The sequence below is a fragment of the Melopsittacus undulatus genome, chromosome 3 (assembly GCF_012275295.1).
Source record: "Melopsittacus undulatus isolate bMelUnd1 chromosome 3, bMelUnd1.mat.Z, whole genome shotgun sequence".
NCBI lineage: Eukaryota > Metazoa > Chordata > Aves > Psittaciformes > Psittaculidae > Melopsittacus > Melopsittacus undulatus.
Window position 1 is genome coordinate 60,344,917 of NC_047529.1, and position 14,315 is coordinate 60,359,231.

Below are 14,315 nucleotides of genomic sequence, written 5' to 3' on the forward strand. Positions count from 1 at the left end.
ATGTTCTTTGCCTTTTTTGAAATATTGTGTTGGAAAACAAGCAAGTCTGAATAGAAAACCATGCTTAGTATATTTTTAAAAAATTACATAGATAAGAATTACAGGACAATTTTAAGGAGAAACAATTTGGTTTTCCAAGTTTATTTAATAAAAATAGTACCTAAAATATTACCTCTAGGCTTCATTTACTATTTTCAGATTTTTAAACTGTTAAAGAGGTACAAATCAGCCACTTACTGAAGATGACAGATATTGACCAAGATTTCTTTTAAATAGGATAAAGAAAGAACTACAGTCTGTGAGGGGAATAGCAAGGTCAAAGTATCTTTTTTAGGCACACAAAAATGTCATGTGATAGGAGTGAGTTTAATAGACCTTTACAGAATATGAATGGTGAGTGAATCCTAAAATTTATGGTGATTCTAAATTATTCAGAATAGTACAGACAGATGCTGGCTGTGAACAACTGCAAACAGGCCTCCAGAATCTAGGAAGCCGGGTGTGAAAATAGCAGGTTTACACAGAAAATGATGAGTTGTCATTTACTGTCACTACTCAGTAATAGATCTTGGAATTGTAATACATACTTCCATGAAAGCATTGGTCAATGCCCAAAAGCAGTCAGAAAACCAATCTGATTGTTACGAATGATTAGCAAAGAGAGAAGATAATTATTTAATTTTTGAATTGTATAAATCCTGCCCTGATCTTTACTGCTATGTGCATTGTGCTACCCTCATCTCAAAAAGCACACAGTAGAATAGAACAAGTTTAAAAAAAAGATAATATGACTGATCAATCACACAAAAATATTTTCATGTAAGAATAAATAAGATTAAGTAGCCTGGAACTCTTCAGTCCAGGAACAAAACAGCTATGTAAGAACAGGCAAAAATCTTAAATTATAAATTATTACAGGGCAGATACAGAGAACAAAACTAGTTACTGGCTTTTGTGTATCAACTAGAGGACACTGAGCTAAAAGGTGGCAGGGTCAACACAAAGGGAAGCAATTCTGTATATAATGTCCAGTTAAGCTGCAGAACTCCTTTCCCCGAATACTGTGGGTGCTAAAATTTACACACAGATTAACACAAACACACAGACTAACTAATAAATACAGATGACCTCTCCCACATAAAGTCTTTCACTTGTGAATTTTATCAGTTACTGAGAAAACAGAAAAGCAAAAGGAGGGGTGTTTCTCTGAAAGTGTATAGTGGAGTTTCCCTGTTACAGTACCATTTATACATTCAGAGTTTTGTTTAAGAAATAGGAAAGATGACTGCAAGTGAATATAGGTGAAAACGTTATGCAAAGATCTAGTTTTTTGTTTTTATTTGGAAGGACAAATTATAATTGTCATGATTCAGAAAAATTCAGCACTAACTAGTCATGTTTCTAATTAATTACATGTTGCTAAATTTGTATTAGAATGCTGTTTCTCATTCAGGAAAAGAGCAAGCAGGAGTCAGCTGCTGTGATTGTAATCTTTTGGCTAAAGTTTATTTTCTTGGAAGGAAATAATTCTTCCTCTATTGCTAAACAAACATTTTGCTCAAAATCTTATTACAATAACCTAACTTTTTTTTTTTTAATGCCAGACTTTTCTCTTTTCATAATCTTTAAGTGTATTTCAGTCCCAGAATTAGCTTAAATTCACATTTCTGGAAAATCAAGGCCCAAAAATACCCTTATTGTACAGTAAAACAAACTGGGTGCTGTAAAACAGATATTTTGTAACATAAGCTTACAGCAGAAAAGAAAAAAAGTATTTTTGTGGTTATTACTGCCAATCACATTTTAGAAAAGCACACTTACATTTTCCAGTCCCTCCAGCGTTTCTTCTTGATCATTTTGAAGTCTGGTTATAGGTGCTCCAGTTCGAACACCCAGAGATTGAAGTTGAACTGCCACTGACTGAAAAGAAAACTCTTGACTTAGTCCCAGTCAAAACTGCTTTTGTGTTATCCAAAAGGACCATCAAAGTATTTTTAAAATTGCAACTTATCATCTATATAACAGCTACCTGTACACTAAGGCCCAGTTTCTAGCTTGGAGTCATGCTAGTTATTGAGCTGAATTTTATTTGGTAGATACAGGCTGTGCAAAATGCTGAATCACACATGGTCTTTATGTCTCCTAATTATGCTGTGAATCACAAGCCATCTAAAAAAAAATAGGTTGTGAAGGGTTCTTTCCCAAACAGCGCTGGAAATATTCAGATGAGCTTCAATCAGAAAAGGAGGAAAGTCTTTTTAGATCAGATTATGCACACTTTGAAGCAATACAACTTTGGGTAACTCCCTCAACATAAAAAGGACATGGAACTGCTGGAATAAGTCCAGAGGAGGGCCATGAGGATGATCAAGGGACTGGAGCACCTCCCATATGAAAACGGGCTGAGAAAGTTGGGGCTGTTCAGCCTGGAGAAGAGAAGGCTGCGTGGAGACCTCATAGCAGCCTTCCAGTATCTGAAGGGGGGCTATAGGGATGCTGGGGACGGAGTATTCATTAGGGACTGTAGTGACAGGACAAGGGGTAATGGGTTAAAACTTAAACAGGGGAAGTTTAGATTGGATATAAGGAAGAAGTTCTTTACTGTAAGGGTGGTGAGGCATTGGAATGGGTTGCCCAAGCAAGCTGCAAATGCTCCATCCCTGGTGGTGCTCAAGGCCAGGTTGGATGAAGCCTTGGGTGATATGGTTTAGTGTGAGGTGTCCCTGCCCATGGCAGGGGGGTTGGAACTAGATGATCTTAAGGTCCTTTCCAACCCTAACTATTCTATGATTCTATGATTTAAAAAGATACTTAAACCAGATGTCTGACAATGAGAATCAGATGATATTGAGTTTAGTTTCAGTATTTCCTGAAAGTAATCTTGACTGAAAACAAGTGTTAAAAAGCAAATTTTGCCATGTTTGGTCTAGTCTCATAATAGGTCTTTGCCTTACTTACAGGTAAAACGTTTGGAATCATTACACAACCTGATAGCCTTCAGTATAGATTTTCTCTTGTCATGTTCACAAACAGATCATAAATGAGGAAATTTTCTGTTCCAAATCTACAAAATTAGCGTGGGGTGGGGTTTTGTTGTTGTTGCTTCTTTTGTTTTTTGTTTGTTTCTTTGTTTATTTGTTTTGGTGGTGGTTGTTTTTTTCTCCATATGACCACTCTTGGTAGTAAAGTTTAGCACAAATTGAAATAATACATACAGAATTATAATTGTTCTAACAATTTTGTTCAATTTGCTTCAGACAACGGTGGGGAAACTGCAGAAGCAGCTCACTTCCTACATTGTCAAAGACAATCTCTCACTTCATTTCCATCCCCATATTTCAGGTTCTGATTTGAAGCAATTCTTATTTCTGAAGCAGAGGAGAAGATTATTTATATTCAAATTTTAGCATTGTATTTTTTAATAGGGAGAATGAGTTGCTATGTTATGAGCTAAAAAGCAAGACACAAACACCCAGAATTATTAAAAGAATTGTTTTCTATTACATTGTAAACCAATATCAAATCTAATAAAAATTCTGTCATTATTTTAGACACCAGCATAAAATAAACCAATTCTGTAAATATACAGAAAATATCTTGATTCCTCATCTTAATAATATGTTACACTAATACACAAAATAAAGTGCAAAAAACAAATATGTACAATATAAAAGAGTTTGTAGCCTGCCTGAAAATATTCTCATGTAAAATATATGTAAGCCTGGGGCAATGCAGTGAATCTTTGTGTTGTTTCAATAAAGCAGCAAAAGCAAGAATTTCAGAGGTCATGTTTTCCAATAGCAATTAAATGAGTTTTATACACAATTTAAAATTTTGTGTAACCTTAAGAAAGGTTATGCAACACCTTAATAAAGGATATTAAAACTTACTACTAAGAGATCATCTGGTTGCTGATTTCCATCCACTTCAATAAGATGCTCACAATCCTGTTCAGCCATGAAGTCCTGTTTAAGAACAAAGACATACTCGTCTAATCAGTGTAGTTAACAATATAATGACATTAAAGCTCATTCTATTCCTATACATATCAAAGGCTGGACTCCTGTGGACTCAGCAAAACCAAGATTTTTGGTATAAGTCATTTGATTAGTCATGCTGATGATTTATCAAACCTTCTAAAGAGAAATTTTTATTTGGTGATGTGTAAATCCAGAGAGAATTAAAAAATTGGAGTTACAATGGGTTCAGAAAAAAATTAAATATCCTAGCTCAAATGCAAGAGAGCTACAAAGAATCAGGACACAGTAACATTTTGCATACGAATTCAACTTCTAACTGTCTAACTACCCCAGTTCTCTTCTGGAAAATGGTGGCAGTGTCAATTAACAGATTTCTTGGAAATACCAGCAATGAGACCAATGTGTTAATTTTGGTCTTGATGCATAATTGCTATAAAATTTGAGCAATACCTTTGATTTTTCTTATTTTCAATTTTTCCATTAGTAAATAAGATATTAGACTAAAATAGACATCCCATGTCAATTGTTAATGTGTCTCAAGGAGGATTGAGAACATTTACTCCATTCCTGTCAGATGCTGGCCTGACCCCAACTATGAAAAAGCCTAATAAAGGTGACTTTACAACTTTACAGCTTAACTTACACGCAATCTGTTCTGTTTCTTTACTACAGCCAGAGTTTATTTCCCTGAATCTAGTCTAAGTCTTTTACACTATAAATTAAACTATTTGCCATATATTTAGTAGAAATAAATCACTAATTAGTTCTTTCTATTACTCTTCTACAAAGAAGATAATAGTTTGTGTTTATCTTATATACAATGGTCTTATTGGTATATCCATAATACTTGCTTTTGTACTATAGGATCACATTTATTGACTCAGTTTTCAACTAGTTATTTCATATGTTGCAGTTGTTCATTAGGTTTTTCCCCTAACTGTAGTATTTCACACTTAATTCTCCTCAATTTCATCCTACCAATTTATCAAGAAATCAAAGTACCTATCCCAGTTCAGGGCAAACAGCACATCTTGTTACCTTTTTTTTTTTTTCCCCAGTTTCACCATCTCAGTCTCTACCTGAGCCAATGACAGACTCCTATGTTCTTCAAATGTACTAATGGACAACTAAGTATATTCACTAATACATTTCTCATTAATAAGTAAGACCTACCAGCTAGTGGAACATGTTGAAAGTGCTGAAGTTTGGTGTACAATGTGAAGTCAGTTAATTTAAACAACTTTCCATTAGTTCGCTTAAGAGAAATCCATGTGAGATTGTGTAATGATAAATGATAACAACTCTTTGCTTTTCCCTTTGCAGCAGTAACAAGTTTGTTATGCTAGCAAAGAACACTGTACCAGTTTTATAAGATTTTATCTATAGAGTTATCTAATCCATAGTGAAATTGATGGGGATAAATAAGCAATAATTTTCATGTGTGCAGCAAACATAATTCTTGCATTTGGTTGTACCAGAAGAAAAAAAAACCAATAAGAGGGGGGGGAAGAAAATAAATTATTGCTTTGGAGCTGGTCTGGGGTTTGTCTTTTGCAGGGGGAGAGGAAAGATACATGGTAAATCCAATTTTCATGAACCCAAGGAAATTAAAAAGCAATATCACAGATGCAGAAATAAAATAGGTGATAAAGCAAACTGATGGGATAATTAACGTGTATATAGATCTGCAGTCAATGGAGCAGATGAGGAAGGGAATCTGTTGGAGTGGAAGTCAATGGATGAAAGAGCAGCTTTCTTATAGGACTGCATTCTAGAATGGACTCCAGTAACGGTGATACATTGGGCTTTTCAAATACTTCACTTCCTTGATTTAGGAAGCATCTGTGGTGGCAGGTACAATTTCACTTTTAGAACTCAAAGTGGATTAATTTGTCTTGACTCCAGAGTAGAAATAACACCTGCAGATAACAACTTTGTATCATTGTTTTCAGTATGAATTTCAGAACTTGGGGGTATGTTCTAGCATGCCTTGAGCCCATATCCATACCATAAATCTCGAACCAAAAAAAAAAACCACCAACAATGAAAACCATGCAAGATATTTTCAAAAATATTTTGTTATGTATAATCACATGATTTTGCTTTTTCTTACTTCTAAAGGATGAAGCATGATATCCTTATACTTTCCAACTCTTTTCTCTGCATTTTCAAGAAAATCTTCAGGTCTCTGCACTAAATGATGCAAAAATTCTAACTTCTTAAGTGGATCTTCTTCCATCTGCAGAATGAAAGTTAAATATTTAAAGATACAGAAATAATATCTAAACTAATTTTTGTCTTTATTCAAAGGTAAATAAAGTAGCTTTCCAGTGTATTGCAATGAGTATTAGTCCAGTGATTGCTGACTGTGATCCTGTCCTGATGAAGTGTAGTTTCTGCAAATTCTGCAAATGTGACTAGAACTTGCAGTGGTAAGTCTCTGGCCAGTATTATAAATCAGAACAATTCCACCTGAATTCAATATTAATATCTTAGTGAAAAGAAATAAAAAAAGAAAAGAAAATCCATGTGTAGTAGTCTAACACCTAAATTAGAAAGAAGGCTACTATTCTGCAAATACTAGTAAAACTTGCTACAATAAACAAAATTCTATCACTCTTTTTTTTTTTTCTTAGACCAAGAAACAGGCAATATGGAGTCATACTTCTCCTTATACACCCTTTTAAATTATGGAAAGAAAAAGTTCAGTGCCTTCTGAGTTAGAGACTGAATCCAGGTTAAGCTGTACAATAATCACCATTTACTCTCATTTAAACCTACCTCTTAAGCAATATGCCATATCTCTTAAAGCAGAATAGAAACTGAATTAAGGTTAAAGTTGAGCAGAAGTTTCTTCACTATGAGGGTGCTTAGGCACTGGAATGATTGACTAGAGAAGCTGTGGCTGCCCCATGCCTGGCAGTGTTCAAGGCCAGGTTGATGGGACTTTGAGAAACCTGGTCTAGTAGCAGATGTCCCTGCCCATGGCAGGTGGGTTGGAACTAGATGAGCTTTACAGTCCCTTCTAACCCTAACCATTCTATGATTCTATGAAAATTGTTCTGTTTTGTCAAGAGTACATTATAATACTTTGCACTGTTTAAATGTTAGCAATACTTACCTGCTCTTCTTCCAGCTTGTCTTCTTCTTCTTCGTTATTACCTTCTTCCTGCTGACCTTTCTTATGCTTTTCTATAATGTCAGGATCCCACTGGTTCCTCTGATACACCTGCCCTGAATCAGGGTGTTGTCTTTGTCCTGATATTCTTCGGCATAAGTCATAATCTGAACACTATCAAGGAATAATTTAAGAGAAATCATGTGTTTATTGTACTGCCATAATAATACTATTTTTTTCTGAAACTGCATAATGGGGGGTAAGAGTCTGACAAATACTTGAATTCATAAACTTCTCCAATGACATTCTAAGTAAACATGAAATTTTCAAAAGCAGCAAATATTAAGAAAAGATTTAAACACCTGCATAGCTTTTCACCATCAGTATTTTACATCCCATATTAGGAGTGTAACCACTATGTGAGCACAATTTACCATGCAAGATATACTTTGCAGTGTAACAAGTATAGGTGCAGTTTATGGATAAAAGTGCTTTGCAGACAGTACTTCGCAGATAAAAGTGCTTGCTCTTTCAGTTAATGCAAAAGTGGTTTGGACTTGAGCAAGATTAAGTTAATTTTACAAGGTGCCACTGACCTCTCAAAGCTCTACTATTACCCAAAAGCATAACGCTATTGTGTCAGAGACTAAAGGAGTTCAGCAGTTTGGAGCTCTGGAAGAGAAAGGAATGGTCTTTCTATGAAAAGCCCTGCAGACACAAATTTAGTTTAACATTAAACACAGATAAATCTGCATGTGGTCTGTGGTGGTAGAATTATTAAGACTTATGATTTGAGAGGTGTGCCTAAAAAGTTTATCCTAACTAGAACATTTTTAACTGAACATCCTAACTAAAATATTTACCTAACTAAAACATTTACCTAACTAAAACATTCCTTTCAACTAAAAGCTAACAATCTCTGACTCCACTTCCCTGCTTCTGAGCAAAGTTACTACTGGCTGTGCCACTTATATATGCTCCATAAGAGTCTTCTTTCTACATTGCCACATTATGTACTGTTTGATTCCTATTTAGAATTGTGGCTGTTAGCAAGATATACAGACTTTGGATACCTGACTTTGCAAGGCTGAAAGGATTGTTTTTCCTCAACTCTTTCTTTCCTCTCTTTTTTTTACCCTAAAACAAAAAGCTGGTTCAGTCTTTCAATCACTCAGCAGAGGACAAGGGATCAGAAAGGGGAGATATCTGAATGTTCTCTGTGATCACAGATACTAGAGCTTCTGTCTCAGCTGTCCTGAACTGTATGTGTATTAATACACACTTAAAGTCCCCAGATCTCCAACAGGTCTTAAGATAGATATCATAAAATTCTACCATGGAATTGGAGGTGGGCCACAATAAAAAATGAATAATCTTTCTTCCTTTCTAATAGCTGACACCTACCCTTCAGACATATATGAAAAGCCTGAGATAACACAAAAATACTGTACTTAGAATCATAGAATAGTTAGGGTTGGAAAGGACCTTAGGCTCATCTAGTTCCAATCTGCACAATCTGCAGAACGTCACAAGCCTGGGTTTTTCCCAGCAGGCCGTTTGGACACGGCCATGCCGTTCTGGCTAATAAGATAGATGAGCTGTGTTCTGCCAAGGCAGTTGGCTTGATGCCTGAAGAGTCACCTCATTTTATTTACAAATATGGACATAGCCAGCAAGTCCGTTCTTCTAAGTTAAACTGAGAAAGTCTTCTTAATCCTATACTAACAAAGATTTCAATTTCTCTCTCTATGATAATATCAGAGTCACTTTTGTAAAACATCTGGTATGTAAATTACTGTCAGGAAGAAACTGAGATTTGTAAGTGAGATGAATTAATAATGACTAAGAAGCAGTTTCACAATTATTGAGTGAAAAATAAAACAATTGGCTCTCTAACATCCATATATGTAAAGGTTCTTCTAGAAACATATGCATGGCAGATGCACATGTATCCAAAATTCCATAGTAATCATGTTATTCAGTTTTTTTGAAAACCTGTGCCTTCTATTTGGTAGAAACGCAAAAACTAAGTGCTACAGAAGTTTTAGGAAATGTTCTTTATTTTACATGAGTAATACTTATAATGGAGTGAGCTAGTGCAATTTCATTCCAATAAAAAAGAGAACAATTTATTATTGCTCAATAAATACTATATGCAAATGCAAAGGGAAAAACATTATCTCTTGACTTATGCAGCATATGAGTCCTATAGGAATTAGAAAAATACTAGCAAGTTACTGAAGATGACAATACCTTAATGTTAATCAGGAAATCCGGTTTTAATTTAAGATTTTTTATTTTCTCTACTTGCTGTGAAACAGTCATGTATTCCTCTGAGAGAGAAGGAAATCCACTGAGAACATAACCTGCCAAATAAATTTAATTAAATATATCTATTAGAAGGTTATGACAAATATAGCACTAGTTACACTCACCTCCTTTAAACAATACATATTTAATGGCACAATTCTAAACCATGTACATGACATAACAGTACTAAGAAAATTCAGCACCCATGTCTACTTCAGATGAAATACAAACAAAAGGGTGTTTTCAACTTGATAAAGGGCTCTCAAAGTATGTAAACTCACTTAAGAAATATAAGAAAGATGTAGACATTAAAGATCATACTCAGACCACCTGCTTCATATGTCTAGCTCAGACACTGGAGTATTAAAAGTTAATAAGCTTTTAGTGATAATTTTTGATACGATAAGACTTTATAAAAAGCATAGCAAAAAGAAGTCACTCTATGATACAAAACATTTTAACTAGGAGTCCAGGCCTTTCATACAGCCTTTACAGATCTTCATTTCTATGGACAATCATAGAATCGTAGAATATTTAGGGTTGGAAAGGACCTTAAGATCATCTATTTCCAACCCCACTGCCATGGGCAGGGACACCTCACACTAAACCATATCACCCAAGGCTCTGTCCAACCCAGCCTTGAGCACCACCAGGGATGGAGCATTTGCAGCTTGCTTGGGCAACCCATTCCAATGCCCCACCACCCTTACAGTAAAGAATTTCTTCTATAAATACAATCTAAACCTCTGCTGTTTAAGTTTTAACCTGTTACCCCTTGTCCTATCACTACAGTCCCTAATGAATACTCCATCCCCAGCATCCCTATAGCCCCCCTTCAGATACTGGAAGGCTGCTATGAGGTCTCCACGCAGCCTTCTCTTCTCCAGGCTGAACAGCCCCAACTTTCTCAGCCTGTCTTCGTATGGGAGGTGCTCCAGTCCCCTGATCATCCTCGTGGCCTTCCTCTGGACTTATTCCAACAGTTCCATGTCCTATTTATGTTGAAGACACCAGAACTGCACACAATACTCCAGGTGAGGTCTCACGAGAGCAGAGTAGAGGGGCAGGATCACCTCTTTCAACCTGCTGGTCACACTCCTCTTGATGCAGCCCAGGATACAGTTGGCTTTCTGGGCTGTGAGTGCACACTGCTGGCTCATGTTCATTTTCTCATTGACTAACACCCCCAAGTCCTTCTCCACAGGACTACCATGAATTTCCTTTTTGCCCAACCTGTAGCTGTGCCTGGGATTGCTCCGACCCAGGTGTAGGACCTTGCACTTGGCATGGTTAAACTTCATGAGGTTGGCATCAGCCCACCTCACATGTGTGTCAAGGTCCCTCTGAATGGCATTCCTTCCCTCCAGTGTATCAACCGAACCACACAGCTTGGTGTCATTGGCAAACTTGCTGAGAGCACACTCAATCCCACTGTCCATGTCACCGACAAAGATGTTAAACAAGACAGGTCCCAACACCAACCCCTGAGGGACACCACTCGTTACTGATCTTCAGCCAGACATTGAACCGTTGACCACAACTCTTTGAGTGCGACCATCCAGCCAGTTCTTTATCCACGAAGTGGTCCACCTATCAAATTGATGACACTCCAATTTAGAGACAAGGATGTCATGTGGGACAGTGTCAAATGCTTTGCACAAGTCCAGGTAGATGATGTCAACTGCTCCACCCCTGTCCATCACTTTTGTAGCCCCATCATAGAAGGCCACCAAATTGGTCAGGCAGGATTTCCCCTTAGTGAAGCCATGCTGGCTGTCACCAAGCACCTTGTTGTTTTTCATGTGCCCTAGCATGCCTTCCAGGAGAATCTGCTCCAAGCTTTTGCCAGGCACAGAGGTGAGACTGACTGGTCTGTAATTCCCCGGGTCATCCATTTTCCCCTTCTTGAAAATGGGGGTTATATTTCCCTTTTTCCAGTTATTGGGAACTTCACCTGACTGCCATGATTTTTTCAAATATGATATCTAGTGGCTTTGCAACTTCATTCACCAGCTCCTTCAGGACCCGCGGATGGATTTCATCAGGTCCCATGGGCTTGTGTACATTCAGGTTCTTAAGATGGTCTCAAATCAGATCCTCTCCTACTGTGGGCACAAGGTCTTCATTCTCACAGTTCCTGTGTCTGCCTTCCAAGACTTGGGTGGTATGGTCAGAGCCTTTGCCAGTGAACACCGAGGCAAAGAAGTAATTCAGAACCTCAGCCATCTCCAAATCCTGTGTAGGCAGTTCTCCTGATAGCTTCCAGAGAGGGCCTATTTTGTCCCTAGTCTGTGTTTTTAGTGTTTTTTTTTTTTTTAGTAATTTTTCACAATAAAGTGAGCCTGAATATCTCTTTGGGATACACAGTGCTCCTGGAATTTAAATCCTCTCAAAAAGAGGCACCAGGCATGCAGTGTGCATACTGAAGCACCTAACTTTGCAAGTATCTGTTTACTCAGGATTCACAGTGCTAAGTCCTCTTTGGCAAACAGACACCGAATCTCTGGCAGTAATAATACCTTTGTCCTAGTATTAGAGTGCTCAGCCTGACACATGAACTCGTGACCTCCAGTTCCTGGGAGAGTACTGTAACTACTAATGGCTGCATGCAGTGCAGTAAGAACTACCGTATAGCAAGGAACTCAATATTCATGAGGCCAGAATGAGAGACTAAACAACAATCAGGTAGATTTTTAAGTCTCATAGTGAGAATAATAACATTTAAATGAAAGACTAGTATGAAAACATAGTAGTAGTCTTTGCAAGAGGTATCAGGACTGAAGATGACTCTTTCTTTGGGGAGTTATTCTCCATACATGCAAAATTTATAGTCATTCTTCTAGGAAGCACACAGTAACCCACAGCTCGAGTGTTTCTAAGCAAGCTCATTGAAGCTTTCTCACTGGGGTTTGGATTAGTAGATGGCAGGAAATAATGGCACACACAAAGATAGAGTGCCCACCTTTCTGACAGAAAGTGTGTGTAGATAGGTCAATATGCATTCTCAGAAAACAGAATGTGTGCTTGTAAACTGTCCATCTTTGAGAGAGAGTACACTGTTTGGAATTAGTTTTAGGAGGGTGTTCAGAAATTTGCAGTTGTTTATTAATATTTGGCAAGTGCCTAGTGCTGTAGATTGTCTGTTTTGTGGCTAATACTGAACCTTTTCACAGATCACCAGTTCAGTGATTATCAGTTACTTGCTTGTCATTAATAAATCTATAATCAACTTTGGTCCTGATATAAGTCATGCTAATTGAACAGTTTCCCTGTGACGAAGATTTTTAATTTGTAACTATTATTTAGGTTAACACATCAACTTCTGGTTCTTTTCTAATTCTATTAAAAAAATAATTAGCAAGCATGTCAGTTACATGGGGCTTATAATTCCGTATTTTCTTACCTACAATACCCTAAGTTATAAGTATGCTTGTTATTTTTCAGTCCCTAACTTATTTTTTAAAGACATTGATTATCTCAAGAAATAGCTTCATATCTGACCTTCAGAAGTACAAAAAAAAATCTGTTTTTAGTGACTTACAATTTTTTAAATAATTGTTTTAACACTTCTGAATAACTTTGACAAATCAGTCTCCAACATGTGTTTATTATTTAAGTCAGAAGAATATAATTGAAAATACCTTATTGCGAGTACTGTTTGGAAACTTCTATTTTACAATGTTAAAGCCAAACATTCAAAGTAAAAAACTCAGACTCTCATCCAAACGGTTTCTAAAATCTTTAATGAGTAATTAACAGTGAATTGACTGATTAGTTCCTGCTGAAAGCCTACTTAAGCTTGCCAAAGATTATATTAAGATCATTGTTGTTAAATAAAAAATCATAAGAACTAGAAAATGCTTCACAAAAATTGGTCTTGGAGCTGAGATCTAGTTGTCAGGATAAATAGTGAGAATGTAGGTTATTCTAATCCTTGCTACTTTGGGTCATCTGTAATACAAAAAAAAGTCTTGGCTACAAAAAAACAGATTTTTATCAATTTTGTAGACATGTTTACAGTCTCTAGGATCTTTGTGGTACTCTGTGATAGACACATTTTTGGCATTCATCACCAGTGTGACTCAAAGAGGGGAACCTGGATAACATACATTTCTTTGTGCTTCTAACAAAGACCTGACATGGATTAAGAGACTGGGAGTTCCGCTGCTACTTTCTCCCTCATAATTTTGTTTCTTTATCATCTCCTTTTTCCAAAAACTCTCTATTTCTCCTCTGCAAAAGCCTAGCTTTACCAGGTAAGGATGCAACTTCTGCAGAACTGATGAGTCTTGGACTAGAAAAGGAGCAAAAGCCATTGCAACTGAAAGCTCATAAAAGCCTGCTAGTGTTCAGAGCAGTAGAATGTCATGTTTGTAACCTTTTCTTGTCACTATATCTGTCTCTCTCCTATAATGGAAATCAAATAAAATCAGCAGCAGGAAAAAGAAACTACATTTTCTTTTACTTTCTTTCCACTTAGCAATATATTTGTTTTCTCTTCAGGAAAGCAGATTCAGATTCTAGCAAAGATCTACAGCACTAAACAGCCTCAATTTATACCATCTTTCCTCAAAAAGAATTGTTATCACTACCAACAGTATTCTCATCCAACTTATTCCCAGTGACAAAATGCAAAGTGAATATACAATTTTGTAAGAATAAAAAAAAGGGGGGCTAATAGTCTGCATTTTCAGTATCTTTTTTTTTTTTTTGCTATCCTGTTTTCCTTCATTATTTTAAACATTTAATATATTTTTGCTAGTGGGATTTTGTTGTTGTTGCTCTTACAGAAATATTCAAGAGAAAAAAAGTCTGTATTTTAAACCATAGAACTTTTCTAAACTGATACTATTGTTAAACGAATGCCATAGTAACACTTAAAATTTGGGGCAAATTAATTTTCTCAA

General features: G+C 36.4%; 1 protein-coding gene across 1 annotated transcript in view; it reads right to left on the bottom strand.

Annotated features, from left to right (window-relative positions):
• AK9 (adenylate kinase 9) overlaps positions 1-14,315 on the bottom strand; it is a 67,143-nt gene that overhangs the window by 46,494 nt on the left and 6,334 nt on the right. Inside the window, exons 5-9 of the mRNA XM_034060754.1 lie at positions 9,352-9,464; positions 7,102-7,272; positions 6,094-6,219; positions 3,891-3,965; positions 1,822-1,920 (exon numbers count right to left, since the gene is read on the bottom strand). Coding sequence (XP_033916645.1) covers positions 1,822-1,920; positions 3,891-3,965; positions 6,094-6,219; positions 7,102-7,272; positions 9,352-9,464 — 584 coding nt within the window. The remainder of the gene's footprint in view (positions 1-1,821; positions 1,921-3,890; positions 3,966-6,093; positions 6,220-7,101; positions 7,273-9,351; positions 9,465-14,315) is intronic.